This window comes from Ricinus communis, chromosome 6 (genome assembly GCF_019578655.1).
Source record: "Ricinus communis isolate WT05 ecotype wild-type chromosome 6, ASM1957865v1, whole genome shotgun sequence".
NCBI lineage: Eukaryota > Viridiplantae > Streptophyta > Magnoliopsida > Malpighiales > Euphorbiaceae > Ricinus > Ricinus communis.
In genome coordinates this window covers 22,112,346-22,135,874 of record NC_063261.1, presented here as the reverse complement: position 1 = coordinate 22,135,874, position 23,529 = coordinate 22,112,346, and the positions used below count along the sequence as shown (strand labels likewise).

The following is a 23,529-nucleotide window of genomic DNA, read 5'->3' as shown; positions in this document are numbered from 1 at the left end:
GCAGCAACTGGAGGAAAGCCCTCCTTGTCTTTTCACCTATGCGGTTATGGTCTCTACTAGATAAGTGGTGATAAACTTGCATTGCATGGGTGGTTCTGCATTTTCTTGTTATGGTGGGTCATGTAATTTTAAGTATGATATCTTTAACTATAAATTGTTGCTGATTATTGATGTATGCTGATCATAAAAATGAAGACAAGAATATAACAGAAATGGATAATAGTATTAATAATTTATAATAATAAAAGAAATAGGGAGTAAAAAGATGGGCCTTTAAAGTTGGCAGCATCACTAATGGGTAAATGTTCTGGGTCAAAGCCCAATGAATAGAAAGGCTATTAGCTTATTTCCAAATTTTTTGGAAGCTCTACAAAAAGGGTAAAGCCCTAATTTTGTGTCCATTTATTGTGTCAAAAGGGCCATTGTGCATCTTTGGAAGGTCTAAACAAAATTCAGGATATTCTAGCAATTCTGCTCATTAATTGAACCATGAGTTCTATTCAAGGAATTTATACCAACAATGTAATAATCGTGTAATATAGTAAAAATTAGAATGTAATGTTCATATAGTAAATTATTGATTACTGTCTTTGGTTATGGTAAGGAAATATATAATCTAATGTAGTCATAATTCTTATTTTAATATTTTATTTTATTTATAATAGTTAGTGTAAAATAAAATGATAAAGTAAACTTTAAGAAATATTATTAAATTTATTATCTTTTTAACATTTATGATGGTTGGAATTCAGATATCAAAGTCATCGCTCAACGGATCATTGGAATTTAGGCATCGGATGATGGTGGTAATGAATGATTGGAAGTGTTAGAATTATAGTAATAAAAATAAGAAATAAAATAAATATAAACAATATTGTAAGTAGTCAAAATAATACGTGTTAATTATTATATTAAATTAAAGATAATTATATGATGTATTTACTATTATATTACATCAAATATATTTATACTGTTATAAACAAAAAAAGCATGTAATTGATAATTCTACGACATGTTTCGTTACATCCTACTGAATATATATATATATATATATTTTTATTTTTTTTAATTTAATTTTTATTTTAAATCACAAGAGAAATAATTATTCATTTTCTTTACGATTAATTCTTAGATACAGTAGGTATCTGTACTATAATAAATATGAAAATAATAAATTTTAGGGATATTATATTTTAATATTAAATGATTCGTACAAATTTAATTATTTAAAATTAATAACTATATATTAATCATCAATTAGTTTGATGTGTAGATAAAGATATACATTTAAATTAGATTAAAAATTTTCTTTTTTTATTATATATGATTTTTTTTTCCTTAATCCACGAGCTTTCCTTAATCTATATGCTTTTTTCAATTTTTTTTTCTTTTTTTTTTCTTTTGTTAAAAACAATCATATTTTAAATAATATTTTGCATGTACTGATGTTGTCTTACTATAGTCAGCCCTGTGCAGAGGAGAAACAGATGATTTTATTTCTTTTCCTTCTTGTTTGTGAATGATTTCCCTTTTTTTTCCTTTTTCCTTTGTGAAAATATTATTTGACTGGTACGAAGACAGACTTGTTATCAGAAATGGCCTTTTTTAAATTTCTATGGAGTGGGGACTGCTCTTATAAGCAAAACGATAACCACAAATAAAGATGCAATTTGCTTTGGTTATGATTGGTGGATTAATAATATCTGCAGACACTTTCCAAAGTTTGGAAATTAGGCTATTTTGTCAATGGAAAAGAGAAGAAGTTCCATTTCATTTCCACTTTGGTGGGTGGCTCTGATTAAGTCAATGCTGCATTCAAGTTAACCCATGTCTTTCATCTACTCGACTAGGGTTCTAACTTGACTGATCCTTCTAATACGTTTTGGCATAGTCAGTACCGTGATAGAAGGTTTAGCTAGTTAAAGATTAGGTAAAGATCCTTTTGCTTTTGACCTTGAAAAATTGGATACTAATATAAATGTTGCTTAGTTTCGTTTTCGCAGTAAAATTTAATTTATTTTGTTTTAATTAAAACAACTAACGAAAAGAATATAATTAAATGAGAGATACGACGCATCAATCTTTTATTATCAAGGTGATTAAATTTTAATAGAGCTAATAAATTAAATATAAAAATTTAGTAACAATTTATAGTCAAATTAAAGTGAACTGGAAAGACTTGGTTCTATGTTCCCAAATCACAGCTTTTGTATTTATATTTGGCTGCTCCTACTCAAATCGTCCCAAATTGTTTTTCTTTTCCCATTTTAATTTGCATAATATGAATATTTTCTGTTCAAATATGAAAAGCTTTCTACTTCTCATTTATGTGGTGGCCATTGTATCATTACATATAATGGCCTTACCTTCACGGCATGAAACCGATAAACTAGCTTTGCTTGCGCTGAAAGATCAGCTAACTTACGGTTCCCCTGAAATCCTTTCTTCATGGAATGATTCTGTTGATTTCTGTGCCTGGCAAGGTGTTAAATGTGGCCGTCGTCACCGGAGAGTCACTGTTTTGCAGTTAAACAATATGAAGCTAACCGGATCCATTTCTCCTTCAATAGGTAATTTGACATTCCTCAGGGAGATCACATTATCTGCGAACAGCCTGAAAGGTGGTATACCACCTGAATTCGGACAATTGAAGCGGCTGCAGTTCCTCAACCTCACAGTAAATCATCTCCAGGGCCATATTCCTATTGAGCTCACCAACTCTTCAACCCTCCAAGTTATTTTTTTGAGTCGTAATAACCTCAGTGGGGAAATTCCATACCAATTTGGTTATATGTCTCAGCTTATGGGACTCTCTTTGGGTGGCAACAATTTTGTTGGCAGTATTCCATCTTCTTTGGGGAATCTTTCATCCTTAGAATATCTCTCGCTTGCTTACAATAATTTATGGGGAAGTATTCCTCATGCTTTGGGAAGCGCATCAAGCCTAAACACACTTTTTTTAGGTGTCAATGGTCTGTCAGGTCTAATTCCACTTTCTATCTACAACCTTTCATCCATGGGATGGTTGGATGTCTCTTCAAATCATTTTTCAGGAAGTCTACCGCATAATATAGACCTTATTTTTCCAAATCTTCAGTTGTTGGTTGTTGCAGACAATCAGTTCACTGGAGTCATTCCTGCTGCAGTATCCAACATCTCTAGCCTTTTTTTACTCGACATGCTTGGCAACAATTTCTCAGGATCAGTCCCTGAGACGTTAGGAAAACTGAAGAACCTTCAGGAGTTACTGATTGGTTACAACAGTCTTGGAAGTGCGAAAGCTGGTGATTTTAATTTTCTTTCTTCTTTATCCAACTGCACCAAACTGGAGTTATTGGCAATACATGGCAACAGGTTTGGTGGAGTGTTGCCAGATGCAGTAGGCAACTTGTCTTCCCAGCTTAAAATGCTTTTCATGGGTCGGAATCATATCTCAGGAAATATTCCAGAAGCCATAGGGAATCTTGTTGGATTAACTCTTTTGGATATGGGAATTAACTTTCTTACAGGCACCATTCCAGTTTCAGTTGGGAAGCTTAGAAACATTGGAAGATTGTTTTTCCATAGAAATAACCTACATGGTAAAGTTCCATCCTTCTTTGGAAATTTTTCACGATTGTTTGATCTTTATTTACACGACAATAATTTTGAAGGAAGCATTCCCATAAGCCTCAAAAACTGCACGGAAATGCAGAATTTGTTTCTCCATAAAAATAACTTCAGTGGTAGTCTACCTAATCAAATGTTTGCGTCTTTGCAAAATTTAATAACTATTTACATTTTTTATAACTTCTTGACCGGCCCCCTTCCATCAGATATTGGTAGTTTAAGTAATCTTGTAGTATTAGATGTTAGTGAAAACAAATTGTCTGGTGAAATTCCCATGGACCTTGGGTCGTGTTCTGGATTAAGAGAACTCTCTATGGCAGGGAATTTCTTTCAAGGAACCATTCCTTTATCTTTTCGCTTTTTGAAATCTCTTGAAAGCTTAGATCTTTCGCGAAACAATTTGTCTGGCAGGATCCCACACCAACTTGACGATCTTTCATACTTGATGAAGCTCAATCTCTCTTTTAACTTCCTTGAAGGCGAGGTTCCATTGGGAGGGGTTTTTGGGAATGTTACTGGATTTTCAATGATGGGCAACAATATGATTTGTGGGGGAGTTCCTAAATTGAATCTTCCAGCTTGCTTAAATAAGAAACTGAAAAGAAAAGGAAACATTCAATCGGTGAAAGTCATTGTTCCTATAACCATAAGCATTTTGGTTGCTTCTACTCTGATGATGGTTCTTTTTATACTTTGGCGGAAAAGAAACTCAAGAGAAAAATCCCTCTTTGCATCGTTATTGGATGCTGGTCACCTGAGGCTGTCTTACAAGGAGCTTCTTCAAGCTACTGGTGGTTTTGCATCTTCCAGCTTGATTGGTACAGGAAGTTTTGGCTCTGTGTATAAAGGATTTCTTCATCCACTTGAAAAACTTGTTGCAGTAAAGGTGCTGAAACTTCAAAACCGCGGGGCTTCAAAGAGTTTCAAGGCTGAATGCAAGACTTTAGGCAAAGTTCGACATAGGAATCTTCTCAAGATCATAACATCTTGTTCAAGCTTGGACTACAACGGTAGAGATTTTAAGGCTCTAGTATTTGAGTTCATGTCCAATGGAAATCTAGATAGCTGGCTGCACCAGAATGAAGAACAGGAATCAAGAAAATTGAACCTTATGCAAAGGTTAGATATAGCAATTGATGTGGCCTATGCATTAGATTACCTTCACTACCGTTGTGAACCTCCCATTGTTCATTGTGATCTGAAGCCAAGCAATGTTCTCCTTGATGATGATATGGTTGCTCATGTTGGTGACTTTGGGCTGGCCAAACTACTTTCTCTGGCCACAGATGACTTCAGTAGGGATCAAACCAGTTCATCGGTGATTAAGGGAACCATTGGTTATGTTGCACCAGGTATCCTATCTTTTATTCTTGAAAATAGTTATCTATCTTAAAGACTCTAGGCTTAAATCTAGAAGCAAATTTTTATCAAGTATATAGGTTCTAAACTACAAATTAGCATTGCAGAATATGGCATTGGTGGCACAGTGTCTCCAGAAGGGGACATCTATAGCTACGGGATTCTTCTACTGGAGATGATTACTGCAAAGAGACCGACAGATGATGTCTTTCCTGAAGGCTTCAGCCTTCATAATACCTGTAAGAGGGCGTCGCCAGAAAATGTTAGGGATATTGTGGATTCATATTTGCTTCAACAATCTGTTGAGGGCAGCGATAGCATAAGTAACCAGCATGGCATGAATGGTCAAATGTGGGAGTGTCTGGTATCTTTTCTTAGAATTGGAGTTTCATGTTCTGCAGAATTGCCTAGTGAGAGAATGAACATCAAAGATGTCATCAAAGAACTCTGTGCAGCAAAGAATATGTTGCTTCAGGCTGGGAAGAGGGGCAGAGTTAGAAACTATAAGCATTGATGATTATGGTTATATATTTTTGTATTGCTAGTTGTTTTCCGTTCTCATATTTTAAAGAGTCAGCAGGATTCTCAGCTTATTGTTAGAATACAAGAAAATGTGCTTTTGCTATGTCAGAAATGTTGTTATTGAATTTTTGAGTTTATAGAATTAATGAAAAACGAAAGCGAAGTGACTCATTTACTATCTAGGTTTAATTATCTACCGTGATAAAGAACAATGGTAAAAGGAAATGGATTAATCTCCATTCCATTGCTGCTGCCTGAAGAAAATGCAGCAGCAGGATTAGATGAAGTAGTTTCTGAGAGTTGGGCTTTCATGTTTTCAAGGGGGCACCAAAAGATTGGATGGAATTAAGAAATGATGAACAAGGTGCAGAAATGAAATTTCTGAAATCAAATTATTACAGTAGCTTTTCACATAATTAACATGAAAGTATTAGTTCTGAAAGGCAGCAGGATTAGTGGGTGTGTTTTTACTATGACAAATGGTATTCTCTTTCTTATCCAGAATTACCTAATTAACTGAACCAATTGGCCATTAAATCCCGAGCTCTTCAACATTCTCTTAGCATGATTTTTGTTTTTCTTTAAATTCAGGTATGTTGTTAATAAATTATGTGGCTTCTATATAATATCCATAGCTGCCCTGACTCTCTGGTTCTATTATCTCTATCATGAAAAATCTGGCATTTTCTCCTAGCTTTGATCTTTTTGTTAAGTCACAGATACTGATGCTAGGGTTATTACTCTGGCAAACAAATGTGGCACTACTATATGGCCTGCATTTCAAACAATATTGTCACCTAAACAAGCTAATCAACGGAGGGAAGGTGGTTTGGGTAATCTATAAATATCACAAAACCAGCAATATGATTTGGCCCTATATGGGGAATTGATGGATGCTCATTTGACATCTCCGGCAGTGGAACATGCATCACCGGTGACTCTGGAGGCTGTTAGGAATAACAGGATCGTGCTAATATGAGAGAAAAAACACTTCTATTACTTTCAAGAATAGAAATAAGTGACATACAAGCTCTAATTAAAAACTCTCAAAAACACCTCACATATCTCTCAAGGATATTCACAACTCTACTTGGTTGTGGTATGATGATCTATGATCTGATTTTTTCTTGATGATCGAAAGACTCTCCAAGCTTGTCTATTTATAGTACCAAAACTAGGTACTAGGAAGGTGGGAGGAAGATGGGTGGAAGCTTAGATGAAGCTTCATTGGAGGGTGTGAGGAAACTTCCCTTGTCATTCGGATATGTCCTGGAAATTGAATTCTTCAATTCTCCCCTTCCAGGCATATTCAAAACAAGCATCCCGACTATGTCTCTGCACAGCTCTAGCTTATCTCGTGTCACCACCTTCGTCAGCATGTCTGATGGATTCTCCTTGGTGTTGATCTTCACTAGTCTCAACAGTTGTTGATCAATCGTCTCCCGTATCCAGTGATACCGAACATCAATATGCTTTGTACGAGAATGGTACATAGAGTTCTTGCTCAAGTCTAGAGCACTCTGACTGTCACAATGTACCTTGTACTCTTTTCTGCTGGATCCCAAGTTCTTGGAGAAAGCGCTTTAGCCACAACATTTCCTTACCAGCTTCAGCGGCAGCAATGTATTCTGCTTCTGTTGTAGATAAAGCAACACACTTCTGCAATCTTGATTGCCAAGAAACAGCTCCCCCTGCAAAAGTGTAGATATATCCTGAAGTAGACTTTCTACTATCAATATCTCCGGCCATATCAGCATCTGTGTAGCCTTCCAAGACTGGATCAACTCCTCCGTAGCAAAGACATAACTTCGTGGTACCTTTCAAGTACCTGAGAATCCATTTGACTGCCTCCCAATGCTCCTTCCCAGGGTTAGAGAGAAAACGACTCACTGTACCCACTGCTTGTGCGATGTCTGGCCTTGTGCATACCATGGCGTCAAACTCCCAACTGTTGAAGAATATGGAACTGCTGACATCTCCCCGATCTCTTCCTTGGATGTGGGACATGTTCTTTTGCTCAACTTGAAGTGATTCGCAAGTGGAACACTAACTGGTTTGGCATCATTCATGTTGAATCTCTCAAGTACTCGTTCAATGTACTTCTCCTGAGATAGCCATAACTTGCGATTCTTCCTGTCTCGAGTGATCTGCATCCCAAGAATCTGTTGAGCCGGTCCTAAGTCTTTCATATCAAAAGACTTAGAGAGTTCTTTCTTCAGCTGGTTTATCTTCACTGCATCTTTCCCAACGATCAACATGTCGTCTACATATAGTAGAAGAGCAATGAAAGTACCGTCTAGAAGTTTCTTGATGTATACACACTCATTCGCAGTAGTCTTCTTATAGCCTTGACTCTTCATGCATGAGTCAAACTTCTTATTCCACTGCCTTGGTGTCTGCTTCAAGCCATACAAACTTTTAGATAACTTACACACAAGGTTATCATTTGAGTTCTCAAAACCTTCCGGCTGCTGCATATAGATTACTTCTTTCAAATCTCCGTGAAGAAATGCTGTCTTCACATCCATCTGTTCAAGTTCTAAGTTCATACTTGCTGCCAAGCCAAGTATAACTCGGATTGAGGTCATCTTGACAACTGGTGCAAAGATCTCATCAAAGTCAATTCCTTTCTTCTGCTGGAATCCTTTAACAACCAACCGAGCTTTGTGTTTCACCACTTGTCCGCTTGCATCCTTCTTCAGCTTGAACACCCATTTGTTCCTCAGAGCCTTCTTCCCTTTAGGAAGTTCTACGATCTCATAGGTTTGATTTTTCTGCAGAGATTCTAACTCATCCTGCATTGCTATTAGCCATTTTTCTTTATCCCTATGAGACACAGCTTCTTGAAAACTCTCCGGTTCTCTATCTTCAGTTAACAAAAGATATTCAGATGATGTGTACCTTTTCGATGGTATATGGCCTCGTTCAGATCTACGAACAGTTGGAACCATCTGAGAAGAACTACCATCATCTGTGTCTGGCGAGATGGGTTGTGACTCCCCTTGCTCTGCACTCTCTTCTGTCTCCTCATGGCGAGATATTCAGTTTCCTTCATGCACTTCGTCATTGTTTCTCAAGAACAATTCTGGTGCTTGATTTGAAACTTGAGCACCTTCATTTGACTTCCGAGACATTGTGGGTTTTTCAATGTCTTCTATTGTCAAATCTTCGTGGAACACGACGTCCCTACTTCTGAACACCTTTTTCTCCTTAGGATCCCATAACCTGTATCCAAACTCTTCATTTCCGTAGCCAACGAAAATGCATGGGATAGTTCTTGCATCAAGCTTCTGTCTAAGCTCTTTGGATACATGTGCATACGATGAACAACCAAATACTCTAAGATGTGAGTATGTAGGATCCTTACCTATCCATAGCCTCTCTGGAACTTCAAAGTTGAGTGGTACTGAAGGTGATCGGTTGATAAGATAGCATGCGGTGTTGACTGCTTCTCCCCAAAATGTTTTTAGAAGTTTAGCCATATTCAAAGATGTCTACTCGCCCATGATAGTCCGGTTCATTCTTTCAGCAACGCCGTTGTGCTGAGGGGTGCGTGGTACTGACTTCTCATGTCGAATGCCATATGTTCTACAATATGCATCGAACGCCTTGGAAGTATACTCGCCTCCATTATCAGATCGGAGACATTTCAGTTTCTTTCCTGTTTCACGTTCCACCAAGACGTGAAATTTCTTGAAGCACTCGAATACCTGATCTTTCGTCATCAGGAAATACACCCACACTTTCCGAGAAGCATCATCGATAAAAGTCAGAAAATATCTGCTTCCACCGAGTGATTCCACCTCCAAAGGACCACACACATCAGAGTGTACCAAACTTAACAACTCTGATCTTTTAGTTGAAGTAGAACTAAATGATACTCTATGTTACTTACCAAACAGACAATGACTGCAAGGACCCAGTGCAGCGTTCTTGTCAATGTTGATAAGGTTCTTTTTCATCAAGGTAGTCAACCCTTTCTCACTGATGTGACCGAGTCTCAGGTGCCACAGATCCTGAGAAGCCTCCTCTGCAATGTTGAGGCTGTCCGTTGCCACAAACATGTCCTCGAGCGATTGTCAGAACGCCCTTTGACATTTTCCATGTACCCTTGCTAAAATGGTTTTCATACCCCTGTTCGTCAAGACATACCACTGACAGGAGATTGAGCCAAAGGTCTGGAACATGTCTGACATCCTTCAAAGTGATTGTGCTCCCAGTACTTGTCTTTATTTGTACATCACCAATTCCAGCTATTCCAGATGAACTGGAATTACCCATCTTCACCGCTCCAAAGTCTCCAGCTTTGTAAGTTGTAAAGTAATACCTGTGGGGAGTAACGTGGTAGGATGCTGCAGTATCTACCACCCATTCAGTGTCCTCTCTTGAGACGTGAAGACATGTTTCATCATTGGTAGTAAAGTACGCCACATCACCTGAGATTGTGATGAGCGCTTCACCACCCTTGTTCTTCGCTTGAGAATTGTTCTTCCCTCGCTCCTCTAGCAATTTGTAGCAATTCTTCTTCATGTGACCCTCTATACCGCAATGGTGGCAGGTATAAGAAGGTTTCCAGCCATCTGATGATCTCCCCCGACTTTTGCCTCTGCCTTGCCATTTCCCTCTACTGTTTCTTTATTGCTTTCCTTGTGATCTTCCTCGATTCTCCGTCACAAGGGCATGAGTCTGATCTGTGCTCATGTCCTTCCTTCTTCCCTCCTCATTGAACAATGCATCCTTGACCACAGTCATGGTAAGTTTGCCATCTGGGGCTGAGTTGCTGAGAGTAACAACTAGTGTCTCCCAACTATCATGAAGGGAACTAAGAAGTAGTAGAGATTGCATTTCATCTCCAAGTGGCATTTCTACACAAGATAGTTGATTTACCAGACTCTGAAATTGACTAGTATGTTCAGCAACAGAAGTTCCACTTTTGAGCTTCATATTGACAAGGCGCCTCATCAGTAGGGCCTTGTTCCTAGCGGTCTTGGCCTGGTACATATCTTCTAACTTCTTCCAAAGGTCATAAGCATCGGTTTCTTGTGCAACATGGTGGAAGACACTATGGTCAATCCATTGTCGGATTTGACCAATAGTTTTTCTATTAATTTTCTTCCACTCCATTGACTTGGGCAGGTCAGGATTAATACCTTTCATCTCTATTGGATCAAAAAGGTCTTTACAACTAAGGAAATCTTCCATCCGAGGTTTCCATAGCGTGTAGTTGGTAGCCGTGAGCATTATCATAGCTCCGGAAGATGAAGTTGACTCGTCAAAGGTCATTTTCACCTTTTAAATAATATTGATTTTCTGTTTGAGAAAACTCAGAGCAGAATTTTGAAAAACGAGCAGCACCGTTGCGTTCGAAATGGCCGAAAATGGTAGGGTAGCCACGGTGACGTGGCGATGACGGGCGTTGACGTGGCGCCGATCGGAGTCGACGTGGCACCGACCAGCGGTGAAAGATGGTACCGGCCGATGATGTGGCACCGCGGTGGATCGCACTCGTGGCGCTGACGTGTTGCTAACGCAGCTCGAGTGGCCGATGACGCTACCGTCTTTCTCCCCGGATCGCGCGTGCGAGCGTGATGACGCAGTGATTTCCCTCCGGCCGATTGGGAGGCGCGTACGGCAGCTTCCGGTGGCCAAAATTTTCCCCAAAAATACCAGTTTTCTCCTCTCGACGAGACGAATCCAACGGTATATTCAGATTGCAATTCCGAGCAAAGCTGAAAACACGATTTTTTCAGACAGTGGAATTTTATCTGAAAAATCTGAGAAAAAATACCAAAGCTCAACCAGGCTCTGATACCACTTGTTAGGAATAACAGGATCGTGCTAATATGAGAGAAAAAACACTTCTATTACTTTCAAGAATAGAAATAAGTGACATACAAGCTCTAACTAAAAACTCTCAAAAACACCTCACATATCTCTCAAGGATATTCACAACTCTACTTGGTTGTGGTATGATGATCTATGATCTGATTTTTTCTTGATGATCGAAAGACTCTCCAAGCTTGTCTATTTATAGTACCAAAACTAGGTACTAGGAAGGTGGGAGGAAGATGGGTGGAAGCTTAGATGAAGCTTCATTGGAGGGTGTGAGGAAACTTCCCTTGTCATTCGGATATGTCCTGGAAATTGAATTCTTCAGAGGCATGCTAAGATGTCCTGAAAGACACTTATTGTGCTTTCCATGAGTTCTCAATTTGATGTTTATCAAGGGAATCTCGGTGCTGGTTTTAATAGCCCAATGTCTATATTGCCTTATGGTCCTGATTCTGATCAATGTCAGGCATCAAGTTGCCTTTCAGATTTAAACAGGGTTTGCCCTAGTGAGTTGCAAGTAAGAGTAAATGGACGTTGTAGCGTGTAAAAGTGCCTGTCTAGCATTCACCAAGCCTGAGTTTTGTTGCTTATCTGAGTATGGTAATGCAAATGACAGTTGCAAGGCAACAAATTATACTGTGATGTTCAAGGCAGCATGTTGCTGCTGATGCTTCTGACCATTCGTGTACGTTTCTGTGTCACAAGGCTCATTACTTAGTCTGCTCTAATTTATTGATGTTTCTTCTCTAATCCGTTTGTAAATTTATACTGCAGCCACATAATATTACACACTAGTGAAGATGCTCGATCACAGAAGCAACGTCAATGGCAATGTTTTAGCCTCTTTATGTTCAAGATTCTCAACTCATGCACATGAAACCACTTTCCAATTTCACTCTCGGCTTTCACAATAGCCTTATAAAAACATGATTGATAAATTCAACATGATATTCTGACAAACGAACATCTCAACATTTCAGAATTTATAAGAAGACCAAAACTAGATTATGTTACAGCAACTGAACCCTTATATAGAAATTGAAAATTGTACTAAAATAGTGTCAGTATCTACAAGAACAGGATTTAACACTAAGAAAACTTGATCATATGACTCGTTAATATTTGACAATTGAAAATTATCATCTTCAAACCTGTCGTTAACAGGAACTGCCCGCCTTCAATTCACATTATCCCTGTAAATAAAATTAATAGTCATATGGCAATATAGTACCTGCCATTTATTCAGTAGCTGAAGAGTATTTGCTTCATCACTTCATGTTGTTCTTTGTTGCTCTATGGAATTTCAACATGGTTTTACTCGAACAATTCAATGTAATTAACAGTTCTTTCCCTTCCTATTCTATGTTCAGTTAATACTTTTCAATAGCCGCAATTATTATTACAGTTAGAAAATGAATTTAAAATTATTTTGAAAGATGCTAAATAGCTTAAGGTCAAGACTGGTGTTGGAGGTCATTTATGCTAAAAATGACACAACTAATATCTTCAGAAATTAGGTTGTGTTTTCACTGTGACATTCTATTGCCATGATTGTCATTTTTCTTATTTCAGAATTAACAAAACTAACTAACGGACCATAAAATTCTGCCAGCTCTTCAACATTATATTGGCATGTTTCTTTTTTTCTTTTTCTTTTTTTAATTTATATTCATGTTGCTTGGTAATTAATTTGAAGTATCCTATATATCATAGGTTGTTGCATTTGTTATCAAAGATGACATGCACTTTTTAAATTAAAAAATTTTAATTTCAGCATTGGTTTAGTTTTCAGTGTAATTATCAATTAAATTTGTTAAAATGGCGTGAACTTTTATGATAAAAGAAAGAGACTGAAAGCCTATTTGGTTTGACTGATCAACGCAGCTATTAGCTGGTGGCTGATAGCTGGCAGTCGATAGCCGATAAATTAAACTGTTTAATAAAATTTTATTAGCGGTTGTTGTTATTATATTATATAATTATTGAGAGAATAATTTATCGTCAAATATATTTTATTTTATTCAAGTTATATTCAATGATACAAATTAATAAAAATAACTTATAATAATTAAAAAATACTATAGTTAATTTTTTTAATTCAATTATATTTATTATTAAAAATATTTATAAAAATTATTTTAAAAGTAAAAAATTTAAATTTTAAACTCTATTAATAAAAATTTCTAATCTTAAACAATTATAATTATTATAATTATTTAAATATTAAAAATAATTTTAAAATAATAATTATTTATAAAATATAAGAATTTAATTATATGAGATCAATTTAAAGTAAGTAATTATTAATAAATTTTAAGTGTCCAAATAAATAAATCAAATCAAATTAGAAAAAGCTATAAAATAGAACTGATACAATCAACTGTTGATTGAGACTAAATTATCTATCAACTGTTGTTTTTTAGATATTTACCAAATGGTTTAATATAACCGTTCAATGAGAAATAATTGTTAGCTGCATTAAACCTCTGAACCAAACATCTTATGAGTCAACACTCTTATTACTAAAATGCTATATCTTTTAAGCATATAATAGTATTGCAACTCCAAAATTAAGAAAATAATAATAATTTTATGTGTTTTAATAATAATATTTTAGTAATGTGATGAGTTAACAATTATAATATCGACTCAACTCTTTTTTTTTTTTTTTGTAGCTTAAGTTCATGCTACATCAGTAATTTTGGTGAATAATTTCACTAAAGACTAGAAAATGGAAATCAACATTAAAGTATAATGCTGAAATTTGAAAATATAGAAACTCTGTGCTAGATTTAATAATAAATGCAAGGATAAATTGCAGAAACGGTCCCTTAAGTTTGCCATATATATCACAATAATCTCTGAATTTTAATTTGTATCACAAAACTTGAATATTAATTAGAGTATTACTAAACTTCTTTTCCTTAATTTTTAGTTAAGAGTCTGACGGAAAAGTGATATGGGCGTTATGTTTTACTGAAAATGTGGTAAAGTTGAGCCTCCATGAATTACTGACCCAATAACTAAAGTTGTGGTTCGGCATGTGCACATAGACTCAAAAGTCAACTCGTAAGTATTAATAGTAACTCATTTAGATTCTTATAAGTAAATTGGACTTACAATCACTTTTCAATGTGGGATATAGTGTTAACTCAAAGCTTTGAAGCCCTCGTCAAAGTCAAACCATAGGCTAATAACCCAAAATCACAGCCCACTAGTGTGAGTCATGCTTTCTAGCGATGGCTCGTATAAATTCTAAAGGTAGCTCTTATCGATTTTCTATAATGTAATACTTAGTTCCATATTACACTTAGTTTCATATTCGAATTATCAGGTTACTTCGAGGCCATTTGTAATAGTCTAAGCCTATATGAATTACTTACCCATCAATTATAGGAGAGTTGGGCTTATCCATATGGCCCAAAAGTTAATCCCTATATATCAGTAATAACTCATTTAAACTCTTATAAGCAAATCAAACCCAAATCCACTTTCTAATGTGAGATGAAGTGTTACTTAAAACCTTTTCTAAATAGATGCCTGAGAAAAACATTTAGTTATGGGCTGTAATGGTATCAGGATTAGCTCAAAATGGGTTTGGGAAAAAAGTTTAAAGTTGTTCAATGAGATGAAATTACTAAGTGTTAAAGTATGTGATTATTCTTGTTCTTGTTCCGTGTTTGGATTATTGGAACATGGCGTTATGGAGTCAAACCTCTCCATCATTAATTCCTTCACTGTTCTTTATCATAGTATTGTTATTGCAACCGTTGTGTACCACTGCTATCTTCACTCGCCTCATTGCTACTACCAGTGTCCTCTTCCATCAGTGAGATGATGTTGACTTCGACGAGGATCCACAACCGGATGGGAAGAGGAAAGAAACTTTTTAAAATTATGTATTATTATAAATAGAGAAAAAGAATTTGCGTTGAGATTTTGTTTAGATTGAAATGTGCATTTATATTAAGCTAAATTTTAGATACATAAATTACTATTTACAACAAATAGTATATTGTCACAAAAGGAGATAAATAGTGAATTGTAAAATATATTTAATATTAAAATTTACTATTATACGAGTTTGACTTACAAAATTCAATAACTTAATTAGTTGAATTCGAATTTAATTATCTCAAATAAGAAGTTAAGATAAATTCATGTATCATTATACAATCTTTTTTATGGAAATATTAAGGAAAAAAATATATATTATTATACTTGACTAAATTATACGCAATTAGAATAACTAGAACAATATAATCGCAATCAGAATAACTGGAACAACATAAACTTTAAAACAAAAAAGTTAATAATAACTACAATTACGCAACTGGACAAGGACTCAAGTATTTTTAAAAATAAAAAGATTAAATTAATCTTTCTTTTTAACTTTGAATAGCACTTAATAAATATCATCTAATGAAAAAAAATTAATTCAGGAAAAAAAAAATCAAAACAGATAGAGTGCTAGCAATAGCAATGTATTAACAAATTACTGCAACATTTGAAATTCGTATTGAATGATAATTATACAAATGATAAGCTAATATTATTATTGTTATCATCATCATTATTATTATTATAATTACTATAAAAAACTTTTTACTTATTAATTAAAACAACAATAAATAAAAGATTAATCGATATATAAATCAGTGATCGATCTAAATTGTATTTAGATATTTAAGGGTATTTTAGAGCTTTAACGATTTGTTTCTATATATAATATAATATAAAGATATATTTTACCTCACTTTAGTTTTTTTTATCTAAATTTAGGAAATAATGCAAAAAAAAAAGAAGAGAATTTGAGCTAAAAACGCACTAACGAACGTAATTGGACTGCGGCTGTTAAAGGCTCGAGAATCAGACACGTGCGCTATTAATAGTTTGGCCTAGCCTAATTCATTAAGGTTCAAAAAAGAGAATTTAAGTAATTATTATGTAATTAATGGATAATTATTATTTGAGTTGTTAGTTTGTTTAGGACAATAAGGGATAAACTATAGAAGTTGTGTGTGGAGAAAAGAACTCAATAGAAGGAAATCTCTACAAGGAGTAGAGGTGAATGAGAATAGGGAGTTCTTTGACTATTGGGTCTCTCGGAAGAAGGGTTATATTATTCTCTGCAGAAAATTCTGGAGTTCATCATCTTTGACATCTTGCTAGCTTATGTTGCATCATTCTTTGAAGAATCAGAGAAGTTTTTCGAAGATGTGGAGAAAGATGACCAATCTTCTTCATTCCTTGAAGAGCCTTTGAACTTTGATGGAGTTTTAGTTTTTTGTTTTATAACTCTTAAGTCTTTCTATTTAATTACAATGATTATTGTATTGAGTATGTTAGACTAAGTCCCATAAGTGTTTAGTTTGGCTTTTTACTTATGTATAAACCTTATATATTTTGAATTTAATAAATGATTTATTTTCTTTCATATGTTCATTAGTTTCATATATTATTATTGATTGACCATCATATCAATTTAGTAATAATATGTGTTATGAAAATCTTTGGGTTTAAAGTATTAGAGACATCATCTTTACTTTAATCTATGTTGGTATAAGAAACTTAAGTTGCATCATTAGCTTGAGTGACTTAGGGAAAATGCACATCACCATCTCATTTGTTAAATTAGAGCTTAAGAGAATTAAAAGAATTACTAAGTAAAAGCTAGACTAAATGCTATTTTATCATATAGTTCATATTTATCATTCTAGTTGCATATTTACTTTCCGATTATTTAATTTCTTTTATTAAACTAAGATAATTTACAAAACATCGGTTTAGAGTGTTTATATTTACTTTTAGTAATTTGTGTGATAGTTGGTCTTTATAATATATGCTCTATAATTCCTTGTGAGATCGACATCGTGGTGAGCTTATCCGAACTACCATTCGGTTCGTACACTTGCAAGTACTAATTTAGACACATCAATCAGTCATTGAACAAATTATAATAATAAGTCAACAAACAATACAATTTTACTGCACAACTAAAACCAAGTAAATTATTTTTTGTTTTGAGAATATAATTTTGTTTATTTACTAAATTTATAGATGAATAATTTTATTAAAAAGAATATAGATTTTGTTTGTTCTTATTTTACTTGTATTCAAGAGCCTTAATAAATTTAAATGGACGGGGGAATTCCTATAAAGACCAAATTCGTTTTTATTAATAAATGTTGTGGGTATAATATTAGTGCTACGTCGCTGCGAGTGTAGTTGAGAATCTCTGCTCAATAATTTTGTAACAAAATATTATATAATTAAATACCTTTACATATTAAATTCTGTTTTGCTTTGTACTGATGTCTTAATGCTATAAATTAAATCACGAATTTATGGTCAGCCTTGTGCACTGGAGAAACATAATTTTTTGTTTTTAATTTTGTTTAGTGAATAATTAATTTTCATTTAGTGCTTAATTAATTTTTTCTGCTGTCAAGATAGACTTTTGAACAAAATGTTCTAAGTTGCAGGCCCTGCCGACGTTACATTAAAGACAAAGGCTGCTGTCTTTTCTTTTTTTAATTGTGGTTCTATTTTATTGGTGGAAATGAATATGTTCGTTTATTTTGTAATTTATTTTGTATTAAAAGACTATCTTAACCCCGTTTTTATTATTATGTGACAAAAGACTACGCTAATGCTGTCTTTGTTTTTGTGGATGAGTGAAATTGCAAGCCAATTCTTATCAATGAGTGAATCTAGGGACTGGTTTTTTTGGTACTTATTCCTTTTTTTTCTTTTGGCAAATGATAGGCACAAATAAAAGTTTAAGATTCATAGATTATGATTGGTATATTAAATATGTTTAGTAAATTTAATTAAGATATTTTTTATTTTGGAGTTTTTTCTTATAAGTTAATAACTTAATTAATTTTTTAAAATTTAATTAGATAATATTATCATTATTAAATTATTGATAATGATTTATTTTAATTTGATCTCATATAGTTATTCATAATTTATTATGAGTAATTATTATTTTAATATTATATTTAATAATTAAATAATTATAATATTTATAACTATGATATTTAAAATAATAATTTTTTATTAGTAGAATTTAAATTTTAATCTATTTCTAGAATAATTTTATAAATATTTTTAATAAAAAATATAATTAAGTTAAATAAACATTAACTATAAGAGCAAATTCAACAATGTTCCCTATATGTTTTTCTATTAAATTATTTATAATTTACTCTTTATTTTAACTTATTTTAAAATGTGCATATTTCAACAATATTTTCTATTTTACTTACTAGTTAATTTTTTATTAATAAATTAAAAAGAAAGAGAAATAAGTAAGGAGGGAGAATGTAACTTTTAAAAAAAATTAAAAAAAGTAAGAAAAAAATAAAAATAATATAATATATTTAAGAGTCAATTCCTCCCTCCTTAAATTTAAGAAAGAGAAATAATAATAATGTATTTAAAAATAATTTTAGAAAAAAAGGATGCATTATGAAGCCTCTTGGAAGGTTTTTTTTTTTTTGCATATATTCAATATAATAAAGAATAAAAACTTATTTTCTTTTTTTTTTTTAAAAAAAAAAAACTTAATAGTGGGATGCTCTAGTTTTTTTAATTATATTAAACTATTTTTATTAATATTTATTATTAAAAATAATATAAAATAAAATACATTTAAAATTAATTTTTATAATCGGTTATTTAATAACCGCTAATATAATTTTATCAAACTATTTAATTTATGAATTATCATTTATTAATTATCAATAACACCAACTGTCCGGCTGTATTTATGGAGCCAATCAAACTTGCTTTTTTTTTTTCTTTTTCTTTTTCTCTTCCCATTATGAATTTGTTTTGTTTTGTTTAGGAACGAAAATCATTCTACTTTTCATGAACATGCTAACTGTAAACTGTTGTGATTGCTACTCGATATAATTTACCCTTGCAGGATGAATCCCATAAACCAGAGCTTTTAATTTTATTTTTTTCCGTCGACTTGAAAACAGCTCATAACTGCTTCTTAAGCTCATTAATGGCCTGATAGTTCAGCTCTCATGCATGGTTGGCCTACAACGCTTAAGCTCCTTTTTTCTTAACTTGCTTGACCTGCAACGCTTAAGCACCTTTCATAAGCCTAACACAAGTCAAAGGTACGTAACTTCTCGATTTGAACTGGTAAGAAATGTTCTTCTACATTAATGAAGGTGTAAAAATGAAGTCTGAATGAACAGATGAAGTTAAATAATGAGAGGGAAAGGTACAAGAATAAGAGAGAGAAAAGTGCTGACTTTAGTCACAATTGGAATCTCCTTCTCAAACTAGGATAAAAGATTGCAGTACTCGCAGGAGTAGCACGAGAATGAAAATGCCTTGTGCCCTTGTGCTCTATGCAATCATCCTGAGCTTCATCAGTTCCAATTGTTTCCTTGGATATGCTTCAGAATTTAAGAATGAGACCGATAAAATGGCTTTGTTGGCCTTTAAGGGTGCAATAACTTCGGATCCTAATGGAGCCTTGAACTCATGGAACACTTCTCTTCATTATTGTCAATGGCAAGGAATATCATGCAGCAGTAAGCATCGCGAAAGGGTAACTATCCTGGATCTATCCTCACAGGGCTTGGTGGGTCCTGTCTCTGCCCACATAGGGAATCTCAGCTTCCTCAGGATTATCCGCTTAGACAATAACAGCTTCCATGGAAAAATTCCACCAGAAATTGGGAAGTTGTTTCGCCTACGCATTTTCTATTTGAATAATAATTCTTTCCATGGAGAAGTTCCAACAAATTTATCCAGCTGTGTAAGCCTCAGGGAAATCAACTTTATTGATAACAATCTTGCAGGCAAATTCCCGGTTGAGCTGAACTCGATACCAAATCTTGCTGCTCTAGGCCTTGGTCAGAACAATTTCAAAGATAACATCCCACCTTCCATTGGGAATTTCTCATCTCTCATCCTGATTTCTTTGGCAGAGACAAATTTGGAAGGAAACATTCCTGAGGATATTGGTCGATTGACAAGATTGGAATATCTATTAATGCCAGATAATAATTTGACTGGTACAATTCCTGCTAGCATCTATAACCTCTCAAGGCTCACGATTTTATCAGTGGCAAGAAATCAACTGATGGGAAATCTTTCACCAGATATTGGCTTCAACTTACCCAACATCCAACAACTTGCTCTTGGATTAAATCATTTCACAGGTTTAATCCCTATTTCATTATCAAATGCTTCGCAACTTCATCTTATATCTTTTACTGATAATAGGTTTAGTGGACCAATACCTGTTGAACTAGGAAGATTAGTGAATCTGTCATGGATAGGACTTAGTGGTAACATGCTTGGAACCAAAGTTGGGAATGATTTGAGATTTATATCTTACTTAACTAACTGCACCAAACTAGAAAGGTTATTTGTAGGTGGAAATCTTCTTAAAGGCCCATTACCTGACGCCATAGCCAATCTCTCTACCCAAATTAGATATCTGTCACTTGGGATAAACCAAATCTATGGAACCATTCCTGAAGGAATAGGGAATCTTGTGAATTTGAATTTTTTGGATTTTCAATACATGATGTTGCGTGGCAATATTCCTGATGGGATTGGAAAGCTTCACAAGCTTTTAGAACTATATATCCCAGGAAACCAGTTGGTAGGACAAATTCCATCCACAATTGGTAACCTTACTAGTTTATATGAAATGCAGTTGAGTCAGAACAATTTATCAGGAAAAATATCTCCCAATCTTGGCGACTGTCAGAGCTTATTGAGACTGGATCTTTCACAAAATGACCTCGTGAGCTCTATACCACAATCAGTCTTCGGTATTCTTTCCATTGTTTCCATCAATTTATCACACAACTCTTTAACTGGTACCCTTCCACTAGAGATTGGCAACTTGAAACAAATTGAGGATTTAGATGTTTCTAGCAATAAAGTGTCAGGTGCCATTCCAAGCACACTTGGCCTTTGTTTGAGCTTGGTAAAGATCCGTGTGAATGGCAACTTTCTTGAAGGGATAATCCCTGAGGAATTAAGTGCTTTAAGAGGATTAGATGAGCTAGATCTCTCTCATAATAACTTGTCTGGGATGATACCAGAAAGTCTAGGTAGTATTCCGTTTCTGGAAATTTTGAATCTCTCTTTCAATGATTTGGAGGGTGAAGTTCCACAAGCTGGTATTTTAAAAAATACCAGTGTCATTTCTGTTACTGGAAACAGAAAACTTTGTGGCGGCAATCCTGAACTGAAGTTGCCTGCCTGCGTTGTCCTGCACTCCAATAAAAAAGGAAGTTCTCTAGCAACAAAACTGATTGCTGCAATTGTTGTTGCATTTATTTGCTTAGCTCTGGTGGCAAGCTTCTTTATTCGGCGCTGCAAGAGATCTAAGTCAAAGGAGAGACCTTCTCCTTTATCTCTCAAAGATCAATTCATCAAAATTTCTTACCAGGAGCTTCTTCAGGCAACTGATGGTTTTTCGGACGCCAATTTAATTGGTTTTGGAAGCTATGGATCAGTATACAGAGGATTTCTTCATCAAAGTCAATCTTTCATTGCAGTGAAAGTTTTTAATCTCCGGCACAGAGGAGCCTCAAAGAGCTTCATCTCTGAATGCAAAGCTCTGAAACATATTCGCCACCGAAATCTCCTAAAGATATCAAGTGTCTGCGCCAGTGTTGATTATCAAGGCAATGACTTCAGAGCTGTAATATATGAGTTCATGCCCAGAGGGAGTTTAGAAAGTTGGTTACACCCACAAGAAGTTGCAGATAATGAGCATGAGTTGAGAAATCTGAACCTTGAACAGAGGCTAAGCATTGCCATCGGTGTTGCTTCTGCAGTTGAGTATCTTCACTGTCACTGCCAACCACCAATTGTTCATAGCGATCTCAAACCAAGCAATGTCCTTCTTGATGAAGACATGGTTGCTCATGTTGGTGATTTTGGGCTTGCTAAGGTTCTTTCTAAGGTTTCTGATAATGCACGAGAAGATCAGTCCAGTTCAGTCATTATAAAAGGATCCGTTGGATATGTTCCCCCAGGTAAAGTATTTCTTTGAATTTGCTAGACAATAATATACGTATGTTGAAATGATGGAATGCATTGTTTGTAAATGTTTGTACAGAATATGGTATGGGTGAAGGGTTATCTACCCAAGGAGATGCATACAGCTTTGGGATACTTCTGTTAGAGATATTTACAGCAAGAAGACCAACTGATGGCATGTTTCAGGGGGAACTGAACCTTCACAACTTCTGTAGAATGGCGCTGCCTGAGCGAGTCAGGGATATTGTGGATCCTTTGCTTCTGCCTGAAGAAAATACAGGAGAGAGGGTGCAAAATTGTTTGGCCTCAGTACTGAGAATTGGACTTTCATGTTCGACGGAGACACCCAGAGATAGAATGGAGATAAGAAATGCTGTAAGAGAATTGCATTTGGTAAAGAATGCTTATGAAAGAGAGGGCATCAATACAACATAGAAGCTCCAAGGGAAGGCCATAGCAAATTCGTAGTCTCTAGTGTGTAATATTTTGTGTTTGCAGTATAAATTTACATTAGACCGGATGCATCACTGTTCTGCTCCATGCTACCCCTATCGATGGTACATCAATCTTAGTTTCTGCAACTCATTCAGTAACTTAAAGAGTACCCAACAGTCTAGTTTCTGCTACTTGTTTGCTGCTTTTAAAATTTCCTCACGCTTTACTCGGAAACTATTTCAAATTGTTCTTTCCTGTCATATTCTATGTTCAGTTCAGTATCCATGCTGCAAATAGTGTACCAGTAAAGAATTTTAACATTCTTATAGACTATAGCTTATATTCTCAGATAAAGACCACATGGCTACAATATGAAATAAGAACTGATGAAAATAGTGAAATGAAATCTGAAATCAAATTATTACAGTAGTTCTTCAAATAATTTACATGATTTGCAATACTTCTGAAAAAGCAGCAAGATTTAGTGGGTTTATTACTATGGCAAATGGTACTTTTTCTTTTCTTATTTCAGAATGACTAATTAACTGAACCAATTGGCCACTAAATCCTGCCAGGCTGCCAGCTTTCACGTTCTCTTAGCATGATCTTTTCTTGTTTCTATTAAAATTCATTGTTAATTGATTGTGTGGCTCCTACATAATATCCGTAGCTGTCCTTATTCTCTGGTTCAATTATCTCTATCATGGCAATTTAGCATTTTCTCCTTCTAACTTT

General features: G+C 34.6%; 2 protein-coding genes across 3 annotated transcripts; both read left to right on the top strand.

Moving 5' to 3' along the window:
• Nucleotides 1-2,103: 2,103 nt before the first annotated feature.
• On the top strand, nt 2,104-5,668 carry LOC8270463 (putative receptor-like protein kinase At3g47110). 2 transcript variants are annotated; one of them, XM_048376155.1, is made up of 2 exons: nt 2,104-4,961; nt 5,068-5,291. In XM_048376155.1, the coding sequence occupies exons 1-2, from the start codon at nt 2,282-2,284 to the stop codon at nt 5,145-5,147; spliced, it is 2,760 nt and encodes a 919-aa protein (XP_048232112.1). In that variant the 5' UTR covers nt 2,104-2,281; the 3' UTR covers nt 5,148-5,291. The 2 variants fall into 2 exon arrangements, with proteins under 2 accessions (XP_048232112.1, XP_015579471.3); XM_015723985.3 differs by having other exon boundaries at nt 2,110-4,961; nt 5,076-5,668.
• A 13,751-nt stretch (nt 5,669-19,419) lies between these two features.
• Nucleotides 19,420-23,088, top strand: LOC8270465 (putative receptor-like protein kinase At3g47110). The gene is made up of 2 exons (XM_002526845.4): nt 19,420-22,355; nt 22,439-23,088. Exons 1-2 carry the CDS (start codon nt 19,670-19,672, stop codon nt 22,792-22,794), a joined length of 3,042 nt encoding a protein of 1,013 aa, XP_002526891.4. The 5' UTR covers nt 19,420-19,669; the 3' UTR covers nt 22,795-23,088.
• The last annotated feature ends 441 nt before the right edge of the window (nt 23,089-23,529 follow it).

What these genes read in the sequence shown, in the direction of transcription:
- LOC8270463 (XM_015723985.3), top strand. Translation starts at nt 2,282, where the DNA reads ATGAATATTTTCTGTTCAAATATGAAAAGCTTTCTACTTCTCATTTAT. An exon ending in CATTGGTTATGTTGCACCAG is followed by an intron (nt 4,962 to 5,075) that starts GTATCCTATCTT and finishes TTAGCATTGCAG; the next exon opens with AATATGGCATTGGTGGCACA.
- LOC8270465 (XM_002526845.4), top strand. Translation starts at nt 19,670, where the DNA reads ATGAAAATGCCTTGTGCCCTTGTGCTCTATGCAATCATCCTGAGCTTC. An exon ending in CGTTGGATATGTTCCCCCAG is followed by an intron (nt 22,356 to 22,438) that starts GTAAAGTATTTC and finishes ATGTTTGTACAG; the next exon opens with AATATGGTATGGGTGAAGGG.